Source organism: Bombina bombina, chromosome 6, assembly GCF_027579735.1.
Source record: "Bombina bombina isolate aBomBom1 chromosome 6, aBomBom1.pri, whole genome shotgun sequence".
NCBI classification, from domain to species: Eukaryota; Metazoa; Chordata; class Amphibia; order Anura; family Bombinatoridae; genus Bombina; species Bombina bombina.
The window spans coordinates 838,788,797-838,812,308 of record NC_069504.1 but is presented as its reverse complement, the minus strand read 5'-3'; the positions used below and the strand labels follow the sequence as shown (position 1 = coordinate 838,812,308).

At 41.8% G+C, this 23,512-nt stretch overlaps 1 protein-coding gene across 5 annotated transcripts in view; it reads left to right on the top strand.

Moving 5' to 3' along the window:
• GMCL1 (germ cell-less 1, spermatogenesis associated) overlaps positions 1-13,516 on the top strand; it is a 509,303-nt gene extending 495,787 nt beyond the window's left edge. For all 5 annotated transcript variants that reach the window (XM_053718223.1, XM_053718225.1, XM_053718220.1 and 2 more), the window contains one exon: positions 12,375-13,516. In XM_053718223.1, the coding sequence (XP_053574198.1) occupies positions 12,375-12,503 (129 nt within the window). In that variant the 3' untranslated portion in view covers positions 12,504-13,516. The remainder of the gene's footprint in view (positions 1-12,374) is intronic.
• The last annotated feature ends 9,996 nt before the right edge of the window (positions 13,517-23,512 follow it).

The window sequence follows — 23,512 nt, the reverse complement described above, 5'->3', positions numbered from 1 at the left end:
TTAGGCACCCAGATGAAGGTTTATATTAAAATTAAAGTTAGGTTGGAGCACTTCTAAGTCCTTTTTTAAGGTTTAAGACTCAGAGCTCCTAGAGTGTGCTACCATTCAGCACGGCAGTTAGCTCTGCCCCTCCTAATGAAAATTTTTGTTCATCAGGGTTTTCTTCTTCAACCTATAGCGTTCATTGTTCCGGTAACCCCTGCAGCTGCTTTTTGGTTTGAGGCTCTAGAAGAGGCTCTTCAGATGGAGACCCCACTAGATGATATTTTGGACATAATTAAGGCCCTTAAGTTGGCTAATTCTTTTATTACAGACGCCGCTTTTCATCTTGCTAAGTTAGCGGCCATCCCTTTCAAAGGTAAGACCCTATTCGTGCCTGCACTGAATGAGATCATTTCAGACATCACTGGAGGGAAGGGTCATGCCATCCCTCAAGATAAGTCAAATAAGACAAGGACCAAACAAAATAATTTTCGTTCCTTTCGAAACTTCAAGGGTGGTCCCGCTTCCTCTTCCCCTGCTGCAAAGCAAGAGGGGAACTTTGCTCAATCCAAGCCAACCTGGAGACCTAACCAGGCTTGGAACAAGGGTAAACAGGCCAAAAAGCCTGCTGCTGCCACTAAGACAGCATGAAGGGGTAGCCCCCGATCCGGGACCGGATCAAGTAGGGGGCAGACTTTCTCTCTTTGCTCAGGCCTGGGCAAGAGACGTTCAGGACTCCTGGGCCATAGAAATTGTAACCCAGGGGTATCTCCTAGATTTCAAAGATTCTCCTCCAAGGGGGAGGTTCCATCTTTCTCAATTGTCTGTAAACCAGACAAAAAGAGAGGCGTTCTTACGCTGTGTAGAAGACCTTTTTACCATGGGAGTGATCTGCCCATTTCCGAAAACAAAACAGGGGCAAGGTTTCTACTCCAATCTGTTTGTGGTTCCCAAAAAAGAGGGAACCTTCAGACCAATTCTAGATCTCAAGATCCTAAACCAATTCCTAAGAGTTCCATCCTTCAAGATGGAGACCATTCTGACTATTTTACCAATTATCCAGGATGGTCAATATATGACTACCGTGGATCTAAAGGATGCATATCTACACATTCCTATCCACAAAGATCATCACCAGTTCCTCAGGTTTGCCTTTCTGGACAGGCATTACCAGTTTTTGGCTCTTCCCTTTGGGTTGGCCACGGCGCCAAGAATCTTCACAAAGGTGCTAGGGTCCCTTCTGGCAGTCCTAAGGCCGAGGGGCATAGCAGTGGCGCCTTATCTAGACAACATATTCATGTGTCGACTTTCCAACTTGCCAAGTCTCACACAGACTTAGTGTTGGCATTTCTAAGATCTCATGGGTGGAAGATGAACGTGAAAAAGAGTTCTCTTATTCCTCTCACAATAGTTCCATTCTTGGGAACTCTGATAGATTCGGTGGACATGAAAATATTTCTGACGGAGGTCAGGAAATCAAAGATTTTAACCACCTGCCGAGCTCCTCATTCCATTCCTCGGCCGTCAGTGGCTCAGTATATGGAGGTAATCAGACTTAAGGTAGCGGCAATGGACATAGTTCCGTTTGCTCGCTTGCATCTCAGACCACTGCAACTATGCATGCTCAAACAGTGGAATGGGATTATGCAGATTTATCTCCTCAGATAAATCTGGATCAAGAGACCAGACACACTCTTCTTTGGTGGTTGTCAGAGGATCACCTGTCCAGGGGAATGTGTTTCCACAGGCCAGCGTGGGTTATTGTGACGACAGACGCCAGCCTACTGGGCTGGGGTGCAGTCTGGAATTCCCTGAAAGCACAGGGTTTGTGGACTCAGGAGGAGGCCCTCCTACCGATAAATATTCTGGAATTAGGAGCGATATTCAATGCTCTTCAGGCGTGGCTTCGGCCGGATTCATCAGGTTTCAGTCGGACAACATCACGACTGTAGCTTATATCAATCATCAGGGGGGAACAAGGAGTTCCTTGGCGATGATAGAAGTTTCCAGGATAATCCGATGGGCAGAGACTCACTCTTGCCATCTATCAGCGATCTATATCCCAGGGGTGGAGAACGTCGTTAGACTTTTAATCTGGGGGAGTGGGAGCTCCATCCGGAGGTGTTTGCTCAACTGGTTCAGCTATGGGGCACACTAGAATTGGATCTGATTGCGTCTCATCAGAACGCCAAACTTCCTTGTTACGGATCCAGGTCAAGGAGAGAGCTTCAGTGATTTTGATAGCACCTGCGTGGCCACGCAGGACTTGGTATGCAGACCTGGTGGACATGTCATCTCTGCGACCATGGACTCTGCCACTGAGATGGGACCTTTTGATTCAAGGTCCATTCAAGCATCCAAATCTAATTTCTCTGCAACTGACTGCTTGGAAATTGAACGCTTGATTTTATCAAAGCCGGGTTTCTCTGAGTCGGTCTTAAATACCTTGATTCAGGCTCGAAAGCCTTGCACCAGTAAGATCTATCATAAGATATGGCGTAAATATCTTTTTTGGTGTGAATCCAAAGGCTACTCATGGAGTAAGATCAGGATTCCTAGGATTTTGTCTTTTCTCCAAGAAGGATTGAAGAAAGGATCGTCCGCTAGTTCCTTAAAGGGACAGATATCTGCTTTGTCTATTCTGTTGCACAAGCGTCTGGCAGATGTCCCAGACGTTCGGGCTTTTTGTCAGGCTTTAGTTAGAATTAAGCCTGTGTTTAAACCTGTTGCTCCGCCATGGAGTCTCAATTTAGTTCTTAAAGTTCTTCAGGGGGTTCTGTTTGAACCCATGCATTCCATAAATATTAAGCTTCTATCTTGGAAAGTTCTGTTTCTAGTTGCTATCTCTTCAGCTCGAAGAGTTTCTGAACTATCTGCATTACAATGTGACTCGCATTATCTTGTTTTCCATGCTGATAAGGTGGTTTTGCGTACCAAACCTGGGTTTCTCCCTAAGGTTGTTTCTAACAGGAATATCAATCAGGAAATTGTTGTTCCTTCTCTGTGTCCTAATCCTTCTTCTAAGAAGGAATGTCTGTTGCACAACTTGGACGTGGTTCGTGCCTTGAAGTTTTATTTGCAGGCAACCAAAGATTTTCGCTAATCATCTTCTTTGTTTGTTGTCTATGCTGGAAAGTGTAGAGGTCAAAAGGCTACGGCTACCTCTCTTTCCTTTTGGCTGAAAAGCATCATCCGTTTGGCTTATGAGACTGCTGGACAGCAGCCTCCTGAAAGAATTACAGCTCACTCCACTAGAGCGGTGGCTTCCACATGGGCTTTTAAAAATGATGCTTCTGTTGAACAGATTTGTAAGGCTACGACTTGGTCTTCGCTTTATACCTTTTCCAAATTTTACAAATTTTATACTTTTGTTTCTTCGGAGGCTATTTTTGGGAGAAAGGTTTTGCAAGCAGTGGTGCCTTCCGTTTAGGTTCCTGTCTTGTCCCTCCCTTCATCCGTGTCCTAAAGCTTTGGTATTGGTATCCCACAAGTTAGGATGAATCTGTGGACTCGGTACATCTTGCAAAAGAAAACAGAATTTATGCTTACCTGATAAATTTCTTTCTTTTGCGATGTACCGAGTCCACGGCCCGCCCTGTCTATTCAAGACAGATAGTATTTTTTATGTAAACTTCAGTCACCTCTGCACCTTATAGTTTCTCCTTTTCTTCCTTGGCCTTCGGTCGAATGACTGGGGGGTGGAGTTAAAGGGGGAGCTATATAGACAGCTCTGCTGTGGTGCTCTTTTTGCTACTTCCTGTCAGGAAGGACAATATCCCACAAGTTAGGATGAATCCGTGGACTCGGTACATCGCAAAAGAAAGAAATTCAGCAGGTAAGCATAAATTCTGTTTTTTTGGTATCTTGGTTGAAATCGTATTTGGAGGTTGGGCAGTCTCCGTCTCAGAGAATAACAGCTCATTCTACAAGATCAGTTGCCACATCTTGGGCTTTCAAGAATGAAGCTTCAGTTGATCAAATCTGCAAAGCAGCCACTTGGTCCCCAAGTTATCAAAGTCTGGCGGACGCCGTATTCTGCATTGCACCAGCAGATCACAAGAGCTGCTGGTGCAACGCCGCCCCCTGCTGACTCACGACCAATCGGCCGCCAGCAGGGGGGTGTAAATCAACCCGATCGTACTCGATCGGGTTGATTTCCGGCGATGTCTGTCCTCCTGCTCAGAGCAGGCGGACAGGTTATGGAGCAGCTGTCTTTGTGACCGCTGCTTCATAACTGCTGTTTCTGGCGAGCCTGCAGCCTCGCCAGAAACACGGGGCATCAAGCTCCATATGGAGCTTGATACATATGCCCCTTGGTCTTCTTTGCATACATTTAATAAAGGTTCTTCAGGCAGCTGTCTCAGTTTGATTCTAGTGCCTATGATTTAATTTTTTTTTAATTTTTAAGAAAACTTAATTATTTTTTGGGATTTCATTTCTAAGCGGAAATAGCTGTTTTTATTTGATCTCTCCCTCTTTAGTTACTAATGGGTCTTCCACACCATCAGTAACTAGCTTGTGGACTCTCGCCACTTATATGAAAGAAAACATCATTTATGTAAGAACTTACCTGATAAATTCATTTCTTTCATGGTGGCGAGAGTCCATGAGACCCACCCATTTTTTGGGGGTTATGATTTTTTTGTATAAAGCACATTATTTATCCTGTTCCTCTGTTTTATGCTTTTACACCTCATTAACTTGGCTATACACTAATTTGAGGTATGAGTGAGGTGGGAGGTGTATTTATAGGCATTTGAGGTCAGTAACTAGCTTGTGGACTCTCGCCACCATGAAAGAAATTAATTTATCAAGTTTTTACATAAATTATATTGTTTTGCCACACTTTATCTTTCCTGCTTTTCTGTTTTTCTTATTGACTTGGTTGTATGTATGGCTTATGATCATGGGATCAAGGGATTTAATGTTCTGGTGTGTTGGGGTATCTTTTGTCTTCTCCTAGTGGTCAGGAGGAGAATTCCCACACGTGATGACTCTGACTCTCCACCATCTTGACAATAAATAATTTATTAAGTCAACTTAAATTTTTTTTTTGGAAGCTAAGGTGAAAGGAAGATAAGGGATATATGATAGACAGTATGGCGAACTTTGTACACGGAAAGCGCCACCCCTGCAGGGCCTGTCAATAACCTAAATGAACGAGTTTGCAGTGTTTTAACTTCGCCACTTCCTAAGATAGGGAGAGTTTAAGAAGCAGTGTTCATCTCTGCGAGCCTATACCACAAGAGCTCTGGAACCGCTTCCACTGCTTGATAAATGAAGGCTTTTATCACCATTTGGAGCGTTAAGCAATTTACATAGTATCTATACTCATTACTTGATTTAGTAATAGATAAATGCACTAATACATTTGTTGTCATTTTTTTAATGAATTTATTGAACCATTTCTTAAAGTGACATAATACCCACTGAATCAATTTAAATTGATGCAGTATATCCGTAAAATCTGACTAGAAAATATCACCTGAACATTTCTATTTAAAAAAGAAAATATTATAAAGGGACTTTTAAGAATCAATTTACGATGCTTATGCTTATCCTGGGACCTGCAAGGGAATGTGCATTTGCCATATGCAGCTCAGTCACTTTATTTCATTCCTCAATTTAAGGAAGTTTTTTATTGAACCTTGCACCTTAAGATTAAGGGGCTGATTTATCATGGCCCGAATGGGCCCCGTATACACCGGTTTCCGCTGCTTCTTAAGACCGCTGCTTCTTAACTTATCCGCTACCTCTGAGGCGGCGGACATCAATCCGCCTGATCACATACGATCGGGTTGACACCCCCTGCTAGCGGCCGCGAATCTGCAGGGGGAGGCATTGCACAAACAGTTCACAAGAAATGCTTGTGCAATGATAAAATTCATCAATGTCTGTCGGACATGGAGAAGTACTAATATCTATGAATACACAGTTATAGATATTTAGTGCTCCACTTCTGTGTTGGACGCCACAGTAAAATATACAAATTATGACATGGGGCATGCTTATAAATTAAAGGGTATCAATGTTTACTTGTACAGAGATTGGCCGCAAATCTGCAGGGGGCAGCATTGCCCAAGCATTGCACTAGAAATGCTTGTGCAATGAGGCATTTATTGATTTGCGGCAGACATGATCCGCTACAGTGGACATTTCCGCTGCACTTTGACAAATTGGCCCGCATCTGTGAACTCAGCACTGATGGTTGGCTTTTATTTCACCATAATGCAGATGACAGTAGCTCTGGATTACAGAGCACTTACTCTGGTTAACTGTTCATGTGATATTTTATAGTCCGCTTTTTACAAATATGCTGCATCGCTTTATAGTTATTTAGCATATGGGTAACGTCCATTTAACAGGCTTGCATCAGTTTAAACTGTGTAGTAAAACGTATTAGGTGTGCTCCACAAATCTATATATATATTTTCCAATTTTAATATCTATTAAGGAATAAGACGAAATTCTTAATCTAGAAATATTGTTTCTGATATGTTTGTTCTCATGTCTTCTTGAAATGTTTTGTTGTATCTACATCAACCATAGTCCACATAATGTTTCAGCAAACCAGTACAGAATATTTTTTTATGAAAAAGTTTGCAAAGTATTTTAAAGTTGTTTTTTACTAGGACCAATAAAGTTGTCTGCAATGTTAAACTATTCTTTACAGGTGAGTAATGAAGCTGTTGAGTTGTACATTTTTAGGTTAGCTATAATCCGTTATTGAGCAATTCTGCACTTTTTTCCATTTACTTTTATACGAAAAAATGTTTTTATTTTTTGTGGTTGCACAGATGTTTTATTATTTATTATATTATTTTATTTGAGTTTTAAACAAAACATACAAATATCAAAGTACAATACAATAAGCATGGGTAGACTTTATGGGCCTTTTTAGTTATCTACTGTCAAATTCTATGTTTCTATGTTCCAAAAGATATGCTCTCTTTTTATCGGAAATGTCCATAAAGAGTCACTCGATTCCAGAAAGAGAGAGAGTTCATAAAATTAAAGTCTCTTGGATACTATGAATGAATGGCACAGCAGGATAAACACACAAAATCAAAATACAAAACAAATAAAATATACAGAGCAGCAATTTTACCTAAACAGTATCATAATAGAAAAAAAAACTTAGTACCTACAAGTGTTACATATGAACTATTGGTTTAGTTATCCCCATAGCAAAATATTTTTCCTCCTTAACATGAGGAGAGACCACGGCTTCATTCCTTACTTGTGGGAATACAGAACCTGGCCACCAGGAGGAGGCAAAAACACCCCAGCCAAAAGCTTAAATACCTCCCGCATTTCCCTCATATCCCAGTCATTCTTTGCCTTTCATCACAGGGGGCTGTCAGAGAAGTGTCAGAAGATACAGAGTAGTTCCTTAAGAAAGGTATCTACCCTTTGAAATGGGACTGGAGTTTTAAGTAGTCTTGTCCGTTTCTCAGTGAGAGCATTGACGAAAGTTAGGGTCTGGAGATGCAGGGAGAGTCTTTCTGCGAAACCATCCAGACTCGTATTAACAGCTCCTAAGCAATTAGTGTTGACGAGTTTCACTGCCTGCTTTCATCACTCAAGTCCATGTCAGGAGCGATGCTACAAGACTGTCACACTTGAGAGGCTGTGTTTCTGTTTCACAGCATAGATTCCGGTAAGATTGTTTCATTTTTTACACATATGATAACGCTAGAAGACAGGATCACAGTGTGGCTCCTTTTATCTGTATGGAGTCAAGGGTTAATATCTCCTGATGGGGGATTATTGAACAGTGGGGATTAATTTCATACATTTGTATTTGATTTATACTGCGTTATGTGTGAGATGTTTTCTGAGGCTTATAGGCTGAGGTTGGAACATACAAGTTACTTTCACTTTAGAGCTGCGCAGCTTTACAAGCTTGGCGTATTTTTCCTTAGCGGAGACGGACCTAGGTTGTGCTCCCATGTTACCGGGTGTGGTCGTAGTTTCACTTCCTACTCTCTGACTGTGCTGGTATTGGAAAGAAGCGGTTTACTCTGTGTTCCTGGGTCATAGGAGGTGGTGAGTGCCCCTCTATACTCCCTCTATACCTAAGTCTAATTCCTGTTTATACTGTGAGGAGGCAGAGGTATTACCGCCCTCTCAATTATGTTCCACATGCCTAGAAAAAGTGATTATGTCAAAAAAGGTTTGCATGTTTGATAGCACTGAGCCTTCCACCTCTGAGGGGTCCCCGTCCCGTGAGGTGCGCACCCTGCTTTCATCTCCTAATACACATGCAATTTCCCATAGCACGCCTGATCCTCCATCTAGAGGAGGCCTTTTACCTCCAGACTTCACTGCGCAGTTACAAATGGCGGCGTCTGCGGCCATTAGTGCTTTACCTTGCCCTGCTAAGCGCAAGCGAAAGGTCAAATATTGCTATCCTTCCCAGGGGTCAACTAGTTTATTGGCTATAGCTGATAGACGGTTATCTGATGATGAAGTTCTGTCTGAGTGTGAAGTTTCTGGGTCGGAATTAGCTGCCTCTAAGCCTCGGATTGCGGAGGAACAAGATTTTAGATTTAGGATTGAGCACTTGCGCTTTCTTTTAAAGGAAGTTCTGGCTACCTTAGAGGTTCCAGAGGCCAACTGTCTGAAGAACCTTTAATTCCTAGACTGGATAGAGTTTACAAAGACAGGGTTGTTCCTCAGACTTTCCCTGTTCCTGTAAAGATGGCAAACACTATTAAGAACGAATGGGAGAGGATTGGTTTTTCCTTCACCCCTTTGTCTGCCTTTAAGAAACTGTTCCTGGTCCCGGATTCTCAACTGGAGTTGTGGGGTTCCATCCCTAAGGTGGATGGCGCTGTCTCCATGCTGGCAAAACGCACTACTATCCCACTGGAGGATAGTTCTTCGTTCAAAGAGCCCATGGATAAAAAGATGGAAACTCTGTTAAGAAAGATGTTTCAACATTCAGGATATTTATTTCAACCAGCGGTGGTAGTTGCCGCGGTTGCGGGAGCAACTACCTACTGGTGTGACTCCTTATCGGTATTGATCGAGGTGGAAGGTTCCCTCGATGATATTCTGGATAGAATTAAGGCTTTAAGGGTTGCTAATTCTTTTATTTGTGATATGAATATGCAAATTATTTGTTTAAACGCTAAAACTGCTGGGATTCCTGTTCAGGCCCGCTAGGCTCTGTGGCTGAAGTCCTGGTCTGTGGACTTGACTTCCAAGTCCAGACTCCTTTCCCTTCCATTCAAGGGTAAGATTTTGTTTGGTCCAGGCCTGGATTCTATTATTTCCACGGTTACAGGGGGCGAGGGTGCCTTCCTACCGCAAGATAAAAAGAACAGATCTAAGAGACAATCTAATACTTTTCGTTCCTTTCAGTCTGATAAATCCCAGCGCCAGCAATCCTCCGCTAAGACCAAGCAACCTAAGACTTGGAAGCCGGCTCAGTCCTGGAATAAGTCCAAGCAGAGCAAGAAGCCCACTGACACTAAATCAGCAAGAAGTGGTCGCCCCGCTCTTCTCAGAAGCTTGGTTCAGGGATGTGCAGGATCCTTGGGTCCTGGAGGTCATTGCTCAGGGTTACAGAATCGGGTTCAAGTCTCTTCCACCCAAGGGCAGATTCCTTCTCTCAAATCTGTCATCAGGACCAGAAAACTTTCTGGGTTGAGTTCGGGATCTGTCCTCCTTATGAGTCATTGTCCCGGTTCCCATAGAAGAACAAGACTTGGAATACTACTCAAACCTTTTCTTGGTCCTGAAGGAGGGAACTTTCCACCCGATTCTTAAGTGCTTAAACAAATTTCTGAACGTCCCCTCGTTCAAGATGGATACGATAAGGTCTATCCTTCCCTTAGTCCAAAAGAGACCGTTCATGACTACTATAGATCTGAAGGATGCTTTCCTTCATATCTCAATCCACAGGGCGCAGTGTATGGAGGTGATTGGTCTCATGGTGTCCAGCATGGACATAATTTCCTTTGCCAGGTTCAGTCTCAGACCATTACAGCTGTGCATGCTGAGACAGTGTAACGGCAATCATTCAAATCTGTCTCAACAGATCTCTCTGGACAACCGGTCGAGAGAATCGCTCTCTTGGTGGCTCTGTCAAGATCACCTGTCCCAAGGGACATCCTTTTTAAGACCATCCTGGAGGATTGTGACTACAGATGAGTCTCTCAGGATGGGAAGCAGTTTGGGGTGCCAAGAAGGCGCAGGGCTTTTAGTCTCGGGAGGAGAGCTCTTCCGATCAACATTCTGGAACTTCGAGCAATCTTCAATTCTCTGAAGGCTTGGCCCAGTCTGGGTTCGTCTCAGTTTATCAGATTCCAATCAGACAATATCACCTCGTGGCTTACATCAACCACCAGGGAGGAACGAGGAGCTCCCTAGCTATGAGGGAGGTTTCTCGGATTCTGGAGTTGGCAGTGATCAACTGTTCGCTGTCAGCGATCCACTTTCCTGTGTGGACAACTGGGAAGCGGATTTTCTCATCAGACATTCCTTTCATCCGGGGGGAAGGGTCTCTCCATCCCGAGGTGTTTGCGGAGATATGCAACAGGTGGGGGACTCCAGAGATTGATCTCATGGTGTTCCGTCTCAATACCAAGCTACCTAGGTATGGGTCGAGATCCAGGGATCCTCAGGCGGAACTAATAGATGCATTAGTGGTGCCTTGGAGCTTCAGTCTAATATACCTTTTTCCACCATTACCTCTCCTTCCTCTAGTAGTGGCCCGCATCAAGCAGGTGCGGGCATCAGTGGTACAGATTGCTCCATTGTGGCCGCAAAGGATGTGGTTCGCGGATCTAGTGGGGATGTCGTCATCTCCCCCATGGAAGTTACCTTGTCTCAGGGATCTGCTGGAACAAGGTCCTTTTGTTCATCCAAATCTTTATTCTCTGAGCCTGACTGCGTGGAGATTGAACGCTTAGTCCTAGCCAAGAGAGGTTTCTCTGAGAGAGTTATTGATACTCTCATTCAAGCTTGTAAGCCGGTCACTTGTCGCATCTATCATAAGGTGTGGAGGACCTACTTATTCTTGTGTGAAGAGCGTGAATCCCCTGCCATAAGGTCAGGGTTTTCAGGATTCTTTCCTTTCTCCAGTATGGTCTGGAGAAGGGCCTTTCTGATAGCTCCCTTAAGGGACAGATTTCATCCCTATCTGTTTTACTGCACAAGAGGCTCGCTGAGCTTCCAGATGTTCAGTCTTTTGTTCAGGCTCTTTCTAGAATCAGGCCTGTGTTTAGATCTAGCGCTCCTCCTTGGAGTTTAAATCTTGTTCTTAAAGTTTTGCAGACGGCTCCGTTTAAACTTATGCATGTAGTTGACATTAAATTACTATCTTGGAAGGTTCTTTTTCTACTGGCTATTGCTTCGGCGTGCAGAGTCTCTGAAATGGCTGCCTTGCAATGTGAGCCAACATACCAAGTTTTTCATGCTGATAAGGCTGTTCTTCGTACTGGCTTAGGTTTTCTTCCTAAGGTCGTTTCAGATCGCAACATCAATCAGGAGATTGTGGTTCCTTCCTTGTGTCCTAATCCTTCTTCTTCGAAGGAACGGTTACTTCATAATTTGGATGTTGTTCGGGCCTTGAAGTTCTATCTTCAGGCCACAAAGGAGTTTAGACAGACTTCTTCTTTGTTTGTTGTCTATTCTGGGAAGCCTAGGGGGCAGAAGGCCTTGTCCACTTCCTTATCTTTTTTGGTTGAGGAGCATTATTCGCTAATGAGACAGCAGGACATAAGCCTCCTCAGAGTATTAAGGCTCATTCAACTAGAGCAGTGGCTTCCTCTTGGACCTTCAAACATGAGGCCTCCTTACATACCTTTTCTGAATTTTACAAGTTTGACATTTTTGCTTCGGCTGAAGCAACTTTTGGGAGAACGGTTTTGTAGGCTGTGGTGCCCTCAGAATAGGGCCCGCCTCCTTTTTTGCCCTCCCGTTCATTTAGTGTCCTTTGGAGCTTGGGTATATGTTTCCCACAAGTAAGGAATGAAGCCGTGGACTCTCCTCATATTAAGAAGGAAAACATACATTATGCTAACCAGATAATTTCCTTTCCTTCTGTATGAGGAGAGTCCACGGCCCCCGTCCATCTTCTCCGAAGGGTGGACTTAAATTTTGTTTTGTTCTTCTGGCACTGTTTATACCCTGATATTTCTCCTACTGTTCCTTGTTCCCATGGCAGAATGACTGGCATATGAGGGAAGTGGGGGAGGTATTTAAGTCTTTGGCTGGGGTGTCTTTGCCTCCTCTTGGTGGCCAGGTTCTGTACTCCCACAAGTAAGGAATAAAGCTGTGGACTCTCCTCATACAGAAGAAAAGGAAATTATCTGGTAAGCATAATTTGTTGTTTTTTTTTAATCAATTTTGAAAGTATTCTTTTTTTATTTGTCCTCTAGGAACAGGTAGTGATGAACTTGGACAGCCGGCTGCTTATATTTCCACTGTACATTTGCTGCAACTTTTTATACACATCATCAGAAAGAAGAGTTGATAGTGAATCCCAGCAGGACATTCCAGATAATTGAACATGTGAAACAGGAGTCCTAATTTTTGCTTGCCCAGTCTTGAAGGACATTTTGACAGGTGATTTAAAAAAGACAACATTCATTTTGTCCGGAATGTTTGTCTTTCTAAATTACTTTGCAACAAAAGTTTATTTCCTGATGAATCAAGCTTGGATACAATGTCATAAAACCTTCTCGAACAGTCGAAAAGCAAAGTTAAAAACTGCTTTACCAGCAAAAAAATGTTAAACAACCAAAAGTGCTTATTTTCCACAACAGCTGGAAGTGTATTTGAATGAAATCCCAGTTGCCAGTGAATTATTTATATACAGTTTATTTCTCATCAACAAAACCTTTTTTGTATAATTAATGTTTGTCGAACAAGTCACATCTGCCATGCAGATTGCATTTTTGTTAACATTTTTTTTATTTAAATAATTGTATATATGTTTGTTTTCAAAAGGATTTTTTTGCAATGGAAACTAAGCTTGGCAGATATACAAGGCCTAAGTTATTTGCTTTAAGCGCATTGATGTAGAATGGCGGAGTCTTGCTTTTGATGTGAGCGCTGCGTTTATATAACTATAATTGTAGTGTTTAAGAAGATGAATAGTTTCTTCATAGTAATAGTTTTGTTAGACATACGCGTAAATTCATTTTATTTGTTTTTCACCACAAGCCTTAAAAACACCTATTTGGCACCTAAGTAGAAAACCTTTATAAATTATTATAGCCGATTGTTGGACATTGGTCCACTGGTTACAGCTTGCATTGTCTTTTTTTTTTTTTTTTTTTTTAAAGATTATAGTTACAAATAACAAAATAAGTTGTCGTTATTTCTTTCATAGCATTTGTCACAGTATCAGACATTGTATAGGAGCCTTTCTCTACTGGAAGCTGGTCTTTGTAGAGAGAGTTGCATTTGTTTGCCTTTGGTATATCTTTAAGAAATTAGTGTCAGAGGATGCTTTATTACTGAATAACTGAATGGGGCTTCTTTGAAATGAGCAACAATAAAGAGAGAACAAAATATATTTAATGTCTGTGTGTGGTATGTCTTTAGAGTTGTGAAGTTACACTGTCTGTGTATTCCCAGATCATAGTATGTATAAGCATTTTTTGTGATGTGCCAAATTATAAATTTTGTACACGTTTCATTAGTTAACCAGATTAGCATGACTTGCCAATTAATGGCCAGATTACAAGTGGAGTGCTATTTAGCGCTTACGGTAAACCTTTTGCGCTTGACGTATTGTGCTGGTATTATGAGTTGAAACTAAAAAGTTTGCACGCTTGCGCTAACTCGACAAGCTCATACAGCTTACTTCGAGCATAATTAGGCTATCGCGCATATGAAACATCTTCCCCCCATAGAAGTCAATAATCATTGTACCGTAAATTATGACTGTGCTCACACAATCGTGTTTACTTTCTACTCATAATACGAGTGCAATTTAACTTGCATAAAAACTATCACGAAAAAAAACAATATTGCTTGCGTGCAAATGTTTATGCTCCACTTGTAATCTGGCCCTAAAGGGGCATCATACTGTAAGATTTTCTTTTTTCCTTTTTAATGTGCTCCCAATGAAACATGTTTCCTGCTTGAGAATAATACATTGTTTAAAGTGAAAGTCAATCCTAGCGTTGTACAAACACTAGGATTGACTATTGAAATAAATAAAGGGGACTTTCATTGATGCAGTATAAGATACTTCATGTAGAAAGCTCCTTTATTTGTTTCAACCGATAGCCGTTTTTACCTGGTACAGCAGCCCACGGCTAAAAAATTTTTTGGCTAAGAGGTGACGTTTTCACCTCTTAGCCAATAGCCGTGCGGTAAATCCGGCTCCCATGGGCGCCAAGCCGGATTCCCCGCAATCACTTTAAGAATAGCTAATTTACCTTTTTTTTGTTGACATTTGAAATAGCTGCTTTTGCCTGTTTAAAACCTCCACCTGTACAAAAAGTATGAATACTGCATAGGCAGCAGAAACAAATCAACTTCCCAATGGGATGTTTATTCCAAGTGCATAAAATACGAGTTCTTATCAGCTACTTGCCTGAGTACACATTGTTACCTGAATTTTTCCCAGTGACTTGTTATACCTTCCACATATTATTACATGTTCATCTAGCAATTGAAAATAACATTTTCAGTGCCGACCTTTGTTTATATATAGAAAGGGATCAGATTGAGTAGTATGTATGTGTGTGTATATATGTATGTATATGTATGTGTGTATATATATATATATATATATATATATATATATATGTGTGTGTGTGTGTACACACACACATACAGTTGTATGCAAAAGTTTAGGCACCCCTGACAATTTCCATGATTTTCATTTATAAATAATTGGGTGTTTGGATCAGCAATTTCATTTTAATCTATCAAATAACTGAAGGACACACACAGTAATATTTCAGTAGGTTTATTGCATTAACAGAAAATGTGCAAACTGCATCAAAACAAAATTAGACAGGTGTATAAATTTGGGCACCCTTGTCATTTTGTTGATTTGAATACCTGTAACTACCTAGCACTGATTAATTGGAACACACAATTGGTTTGGCGAGCCCGTTAAGCCTTGAACTTCATAGACAGGTGCCTCCAATAATGAGAAAAGGTATTTAAGGTGGCCAATTGCAAGTTGTTGTTCTCTTTGACTCTCCTCTGAAGAGTGGCATCATGGGGGCCTCAAAACAACTCTCAATTTACCTGAAAACAAAGATTGTTCAACATTATGGTTTAGGGGAAGGCTACAAAAAGCTATCGCAGAGATTTAAGCTGTCAGTGTTCACTGTGAGGAACATAGTGAGGAAATGGAAGACCACAGGCACAGTTCTTGTTAAGGCCAGAAGTGGCAGGTCAAGTAAAATATCTGAGAGGCAAAGGATGGTGAGAACGGAACACCTCCAAAGACCTTGCTGCAGATGGTGTCACTGTTCATCGTTCAACAATTCAGCGCACTTTGCACAAGGAGAAGCTGCATGGGAGAGTGATGCGGAAGAAGCCTTTTCTGCACACACGCCACAAACAGAGTCGCTTGAGGTCTGCAAACGCACATTTGGACAAGCCAGCTTCATTTTGAAAGAAGGTCCTGTGGCCTGATGAAACCAAGATTGAGTTATTTGGTCATAACAAGGGGCGTTATGCATGGCAGCAAAAGAACACAGCGTTCCAAGATAAACTCTTGCTACCCACAGTAAAAATTTGGTGGAGGTTACATCATACTGTGGGGCTGTGTAACCAGTGCCGGTACTGGGAATATTGTTAAAGTTGAGGGTCGCATGGATTCCACTCAATATCAGCAGATACTTGAGAATAATGTTGAGGAATTAGTCACAAAGTTGAAGTTACGCCGGGGCTGAATATTTCAACAAGACAACAACCCAAAACACTGCTCAAAATCTACTATGCAGAGGAACAAGTACAATGTTCTGGAATGGCCATCCCAGTCCCCGGACCTGAAAATCATTGAAAATCTGTGGGGTGATTTGAAGCGGGCTGTCCATGCTCGGCAACCATCAAACCTAACTGAACTGGAGAGGTTTTGCAAGGAGGAATGGTCCAAAATACCTTCATCCAGTATCCAGACACTCATTACAGGCTATAGGAAGCGTCTAGAGGCTGTTATTTCTGCTAAAGAAGGCTCTACTAAATATTGATGTGATATTTCTGTTGGGGTGCCCAAATTTATGCACCTGCATTTTGTTTTGATGCATATTGCACATTTGCTGTTAATCCAATAAACCTCATTTCACTACTATAATATTAGTGTCCTTCAGTTATTTGATAGATCAAAATTAAATTTCTGATCCAAACACCCAATTATTTATAAATTAAAATCATGGAAATTGTCAGGGGTGCCTAAACTTTTGCATACAACTATATATGTGTGTGTATATGTATATATATATATATATATATATATATATATATATATATATATATATATACATATATATATATATATGTGTGTGTGTGTGTGTGTGTAAGGGGGTTAGGGTGTGTGGTACTCAGAATGCAGGAATAGATACACTGAACAAAAAAGAATTTTAAATCTTTACTGAATAATAAGCAAAATAACAGTTGCTAGTTCAAATTTGAAGATCACAGACACAGCAAGTTTGAACATAGGCCCAATGCAGAACACTAAAGTCCCATACAAAGTTCAGAAAACTTAAAGGGATACAGGGATACTAACCCCAACATTTTTCTTTCATGATTCAGATAGAGCATGCAATTTTAAGCAACTTTCTAATTTACTCCTATTATCAATTTTTCTTTGTTCTCATGTTATCTTGATTTGAAAAAGCAGTATTAAAAGTTTAGGAGCCGGCCCATTTTTAGTTCAGCACCTCGGTAGTGCTTGCTGATTGGTTTGCTATATTTAGCCACAAATTAGCAAGTGCTACCCAGGTACTGAACAAAAAATGGTCTGGCTCTAAAGCTTACGGTACTGCTTTTTCAAATCAAGATAACATGAGAACAACGAAAAATTGATAATAGGAGTAAATTAGAAAGGTGCTTAAAATCTCATACTCTATCTGAATCATGAGATACCCAGCAGGTATTGTTGGTGAGACACTCACATTATACCAGATATGTACAGGAGGCACAGCTGGTTTGAGGAATGCTGTCAATGATAAAGTAGACACAGGATTCTAAGCAGGCACAGGATACCCAGTGGGTATTGTTGGTGAGACATTCATGGGAATACCAGATAGATACATCAGGCAAAGTTTATTGGACACTGATGCTTGAATTGTGCAGTAGAGGGTGAGGCTATCACAGAATACCAGTTAGATACAGCTGGTTAGAGGAAAGCTAACACAGGATACTCAGCAGGCACAGGATACCCAGCAGGTACTGTTGGTGAGACTGTCACAGGATACCAGGTAAGTACAGAAAGCACAGCTGGTTTGAGAAAGGATGTCACTAGTATGGCATACACAGGATTCTCAGCAGGCACAGGATACCCAGCAGGTATTGTTAGTGAGACTGTCACGGGATACCAGATAGGTACAGAAGGCACAGCTGGTTTGAGGAAGGATGTCACTGGTATAGTACACTCAGGATTCTCAGCAGGCACAGGATACCCAGCAGGTATTGTTAGTGAGACTGTCACGGATACCAGATAGGTACAGGAGGCACAGCTGGTTTGAGGAATGCTGTCACTCATAAAGTAGACACATGATTCTAAGCAGGCACAGGATACCCAGTGGGTATTTTTGGTGATACATTCATGGGAATACCAGATAGATACAACAGGCACAATGTCAGGAACAAGGTGAGCATACACAGTTATCATTTGTTTGCTTGGCTTTCAGAAACCAGGTGATCGTACACAGGTTCAAGGTAAGTATGCTTGGTCTCTGGAACAAGGTGAGCATACACAGGTAATCAGTAGTACTGATTCTATTAAATTCACGTTGTGTTCTAGTGAGGATATTATCAACTTATTGGATACTATGGTGTATCGTAGGAATGGAAACTTATATACAGACTTGTTTGTATGTGAAACCTACAGATAGAAATAGTCAGTTACATTTTCAAAGTTTCCATCCTAAGAATACTATGAGATCTTTACCACATAGCCAATTCATGAGAGTTAAACACATAGTGTCTGAAGAGAAGGTTTTGTCAAAAAGATTGAAAGCAATGGCTAATAAGTTCCAAGATAGAGGCTACCCCCTAATTTGGTATATAAGAAGTTGAGCAATGTGCAGTCTTCCATTGTCCCAAAAGAAAAAAAAGAGAATGGACAACCTTGTGATCCTGATTATGGATCACAGTGATTATAGTCAGGAGATAAAGAAAATTATAAAAAAAACATTGGTCTATACTCAAAATGTGTCATCCTGAAATTAGTGAGTTTGGACAACCACCAATGCCAGGCATATAGAATGAGAGATGAGTTGGTACACACAGATTTAGGTAGTAACAAGGAGGCTGAACAGAGTTATTTAACCTGTAAAAACAAGGGCTGCTGTCCTTGTCTAAACTGTGGCAATTACAACTCCATGATTAAGGGGTCTATTTCTCTTGTTAAGTGTATCCAGTCCACGGATCATCCATTACTTATGGGATATTAACTCCTCCCCAACAGGAAGTGCAAGAGGATTCACCCAGCAGAGCTGCTATATAGCTCCTCCCCTAACTGCCATTACCAGTCATTCTCTTGCACCCAACGAATAGATAGGATGTGTGAGAGGACTGTGGTGATTATACTTAGTTTCATACCTTCAATCAAAAGTTTGTTATTTTATAATAGCACCGGAGTGTGTTATTCCTTCTCTGGTAGAATTTGAAGAAGAATCTACCTGAGTTTTTCTATGATTTTAGCCGGAGTAGTTAAGATCATATTGCTGTTTCTCGGCCATCTGAGGAGAGGTAAACTTCAGATCAGGGGACAGCGGGCAGATTAATCTGCAAAGAGGTATGTAGCAGCTTATTATTTTCTGACAATGGAATTGATGAGAAAATTCTGCCATACCGATATAATGTAAACTCAGCCTTAAATGCAGTAGCAGCAACTGGTATCAGGCTGTCATGTATGTATATTTTACACTTCAGTATTCTGGGGAATGGCACTTCACTGGAATTATACTGTATGCATAAAACTTTAGCCTAATTTGCAGGGACTAGCAACAGGCTTTTTAATAACACTCAATTTATTAATGTTAAACGTTTTTTGCTGGCATGTAAAATCGTTTAATTTTCTGAGGTACTGGGTGAAAAAATGTTTTGGGCAATATTTTTTTCCACTTGGCAGTCGTTTTATTTAATTTATGACAGTTTACTGATCTCTCTCACTGTTATGTGTGAGGGGGAGGGACCTTTTTTGGTGCTTTTGCTACGCATCAAAAAATTCAGTCAGAAGTTTATTGTCTTCCCTGCATGATCCGGTTCATCTCTACAGAACTCAGGGGTCTTCAAAACTTGTTTTGAGGGAGGTAATCACTCACAGCAGAGCTGTGAGATTGTAGTTGACTGTGATAAAAAACAAAAAACGTTTATTTCTGTATTTTTTTTTAATTTTTTTTTTATTTTTTTTTCTGCTATCAGGGTTAGTTATCCTTTGCTAATGGGAGCAATCCTTTGCTAAAATTGTGTTTTTTACAAAGATTTGATGCTATAACTTTTCAGTTTATTAATTTTCAACTGTCATAACTTTTTCTGTGCTTCTTATAGGCACAGTACGTTTTCATATTATAGTAAATTACTTGAAAAGTATTTCCAAGTTGCTAGTTTATTTGCTAGTGTGTTAAACATGTCTGATTCAGAGGAAGATATCTGTGCTCTATGTGCTAAAGCCAAAGTGGAGCCCAATAGAAATTTATGTACTAACTGTATTGATGCTACTTTAAATAAAAGTCAATCTGTACAAATTGAACATATTTCACCAAACAACGAGGGGAGAGTTATGCCGACTAACTCGCCTCACGTGTCAGTACCTGCATCTCCCGCTCGGGAGGTGCGTGATATTGTAGCGCCGAGTACATCTGGGCGGCCATTACAAATCACATTACAGGATATGGCTACTGTTATGACTGAAGTTTTGGCTAAATTACCAGAACTAAGAGGTAAGCGTGATCACTCTGGGGTGAGAACAGAGTGCGCTGATAATATTAGAGCCATGTCAGACACTGCGTCACAATTTGCAGAACATGAGGACGGAGAGCTTCATTCTGCGGGTGACGGTTCTGATCCAAACAAACTGGATTCAGATATTTCAAATTTTAAATTTAAGCTGGAAAACCTCCGTGTATTACTAGTCGAGGTGTTAGCGGCTCTGAATGATTGTAACACAGTTGCAATACCAGAGAAAATGTGTAGGTTGGATAAATATTTTGCGGTACCGGAGAGTACTGACGTTTTTCCTATACCTAAGAGACTTACTGAAATTGTTACTAAGGAGTGGGATAGACCCGGTGTGCCGTTCTCACCCCTCCGATATTTAGAAAGATGTTTCCAATAGACGCCACCACACGGGACTTATGGCAAACGGTCCCTAAGGTGGAGGGAGCAGTTTCTACTTTAGCTAAGCGTACCACTATCCCGGTGGAGGATAGCTGTGCCTTTTCAGATCCAATGGATAAAAAGTTAGAGGGTTACCTTAAGAAAATGTTTGTTCAACAAGGTTTTATATTGCAACCTCTTGCATGCATTGCGCCTGTCACGGCTGCAGCAGCATTTTGGTTTGAGTCTCTGGAAGAGACACTTGAATCAGCTCCATTAGATGAGATTACACACAAGCTTAAAGCCCTTAAGTTAGCTAACTCATTTATTTCAGATGCCGTAGTACATTTAACTAAACTTACGGCTAAGAATTCCGGATTCGCCATTCAGGCACGCAGAGCACTGTGGCTAAAATCCTGGTCAGCTGACGTTACTTCTAAATCTAAATTGCTTAATATACCTTTCAAAGGGCAGACCTTATTCGGGCCCGGGTTGAAAGAAATTATCGCTGACATTACAGGAGGTAAAGGCCATGCCCTGCCTCAAGACAGAGCCAAACCTAAGGCTAGACAGTCTAATTTTCGTTCCTTTCGTAATTTCAAAGCAGGAGCAGCATCAACTTCCTCTGCACCAAAACAGGAAGGAGCTGTTGCTCGCTACAGACAAGGCTGGAGACCTAACCAGTCCTGGAACAAGGGCAAGCAGGCCAGGAAACCTGCTGCTTCCCCTAAGACAGCATGAATCGAGGGCCCCCGATCCGGGAACGGATCTAGTGGGGGGCAGACTTTCTCTCTTCGCCCAGGCTTGGGCAAGAGATGTCCAGGATCCCTGGGCGTTAGAGATCATATCTCAGGGATACCTTCTAGACTTCAAATTCTCTCCCCCAAGAGGGAGATTTCATCTGTCAAGGTTGTCAACAAACCAAATAAAGAAAGAGGCGTTTCTACGCTGCGTACAAGATTTTTTTATTAATGGGAGTGATCCATCCGGTTCCGCGGTCGGAACAAGGACAAGGGTTTTACTCAAATCTGTTTGTGGTTCCCAAAAAAGAGGGAACTTTCAGGCCAATCTTGGATTTAAAGATCCTAAACAAATTCCTAAGAGTTCCATCGTTCAAAATGGAAACTATTCGGACAATTTTACCCATGATCAAAAAGGGTCAGTAGATGACCACAGTGGAATTAAAGGATGCTTACCTTCACATACCGATTCACAAAGATCATTACCGGTATCTAAGGTTTGCCTTTCTAGACAGGCATTACCAGTTTGTAGCTCTTCCATTCGGATTGGCTACGGCTCCGAGAATCTTCACAAAGGTTCTGTGTGCTCTTCTGGCGGTACTAAGACCGCGAGGAATTGCGGTAGCTCCGTACCTAGACGACATTCTGATACAAGCTTCAAGCTTTCAAACTGCCAAGTCTCATACAGAGTTAGTACTGGCATTTCTAAGGTCGCATGGATGGAAGGTGAACGAAAAGAAGAGTTCTCTCTTTCCACTCACAAGAGTTCCCTTCTTGGGGACTCTTATAGATTCTGTAGAAATGAAGATTTACCTGACAGAAGACAGGTTAACAAAGCTTCAAAATGCATGCCGTGTCCTTCATTCCATTCAACACCCGTCAGTAGCTCAATGCATGGAGGTGATCGGCTTAATGGTAGCAGCAATGGACATAGTACCCTTTGCACGTCTACATCTCAGACCGCTGCAATTGTGCATGCTAAGTCAGTGGAATGGGGATTACTCAGATTTGTCCCCTACTCTGAATCTGGATCAAGAGACCAGAAATTCTCTTCTATGGTGGCTTTCTCGGCCACATCTGTCCAGGGGGATGCCATTCAGCAGGCCGGACTGGACAATTGTAACAACAGACGCCAGCCTACTAGGTTGGGGCGCTGTCTGGAATTCTCTGAAGGCTCAGGGACAATGGAATCAGGAGGAGAGTCTCCTACCAATAAACATTCTGGAATTGAGAGCAGTTCTCAATGCCCTTCTGGCTTGGCCCCAGTTAACAACTCGGGGGTTCATCAGGTTTCAGACGGACAACATCACGACTGTAGCTTACATCAACCATCAGGGAGGGACAAGAAGCTCCCTAGCAATGATGGAAGTATCAAAGATAATTCGCTGGGCAGAGTCTCACTCTTGCCACCTGTCAGCAATCCACATCCCGGGAGTGGAGAACTGGGAGGCGGATTTCTTAAGTCGTCAGACTTTTCATCCGGGGGAGTGGGAACTTCATCCGGAGGTCTTTGCCCAAATACTTCGACGTTGGGGCAAACCAGAGATAGATCTCATGGCGTCTCGACAGAACGCCAAGCTTCCTCGTTACGGGTCCAGATCCAGGGATCCGGGAGCGGTTCTGATAGAAGCTTTGACAGCACCTTGGACCTTCGGGATGGCTTATGTGTTTCCACCCTTCCCGATGCTTCCTCGATTGATTGCCAGAATCAAACAGGAGAGAGCATCAGTGATTCTAATAACGCCTGCATGGCCACGCAGGACTTGGTATGCAGATCTAGTGGACATGTCATCCTGTCCACCTTGGTCGCTACCTCTGAAACAGGACCTTCTGATCCAGGGTCCCTTCAAACATCAAAATCTAATTTCTCTGAAGCTGACTGCTTGGAAATTGAACGCTTGATTTTATCAAAACGTGGTTTTTCTGAGTCAGTTATTGATACCTTAATACAGGCTAGGAAGCCTGTTACCAGAAAGATTTACCATAAGATATGGCGCAAATACTTATATTGGTGCGAATCCAAGAGTTACTCATGGAGTAAGGTTAGGATTCCGAGGATATTGTCTTTTCTACAAGAAGGTTTAGAAAAGGGTTTATCCGCTAGTTCCTTAAAGGGACAGATTTCAGCTCTGTCCATTCTTTTACACAAACGTCTGTCAGAAGTTCCGGACGTTCAAGCTTTTTGTCAGGCTTTAGCTAGGATCAAGCCTGTGTTTAAAACTGTTGCTCCACCATGGAGTTTGAACTTAGTTCTTAATGTTTTACAGGGGGTTCCGTTTGAACCCCTTCATTCCATTGATATCAAGTTGTTATCT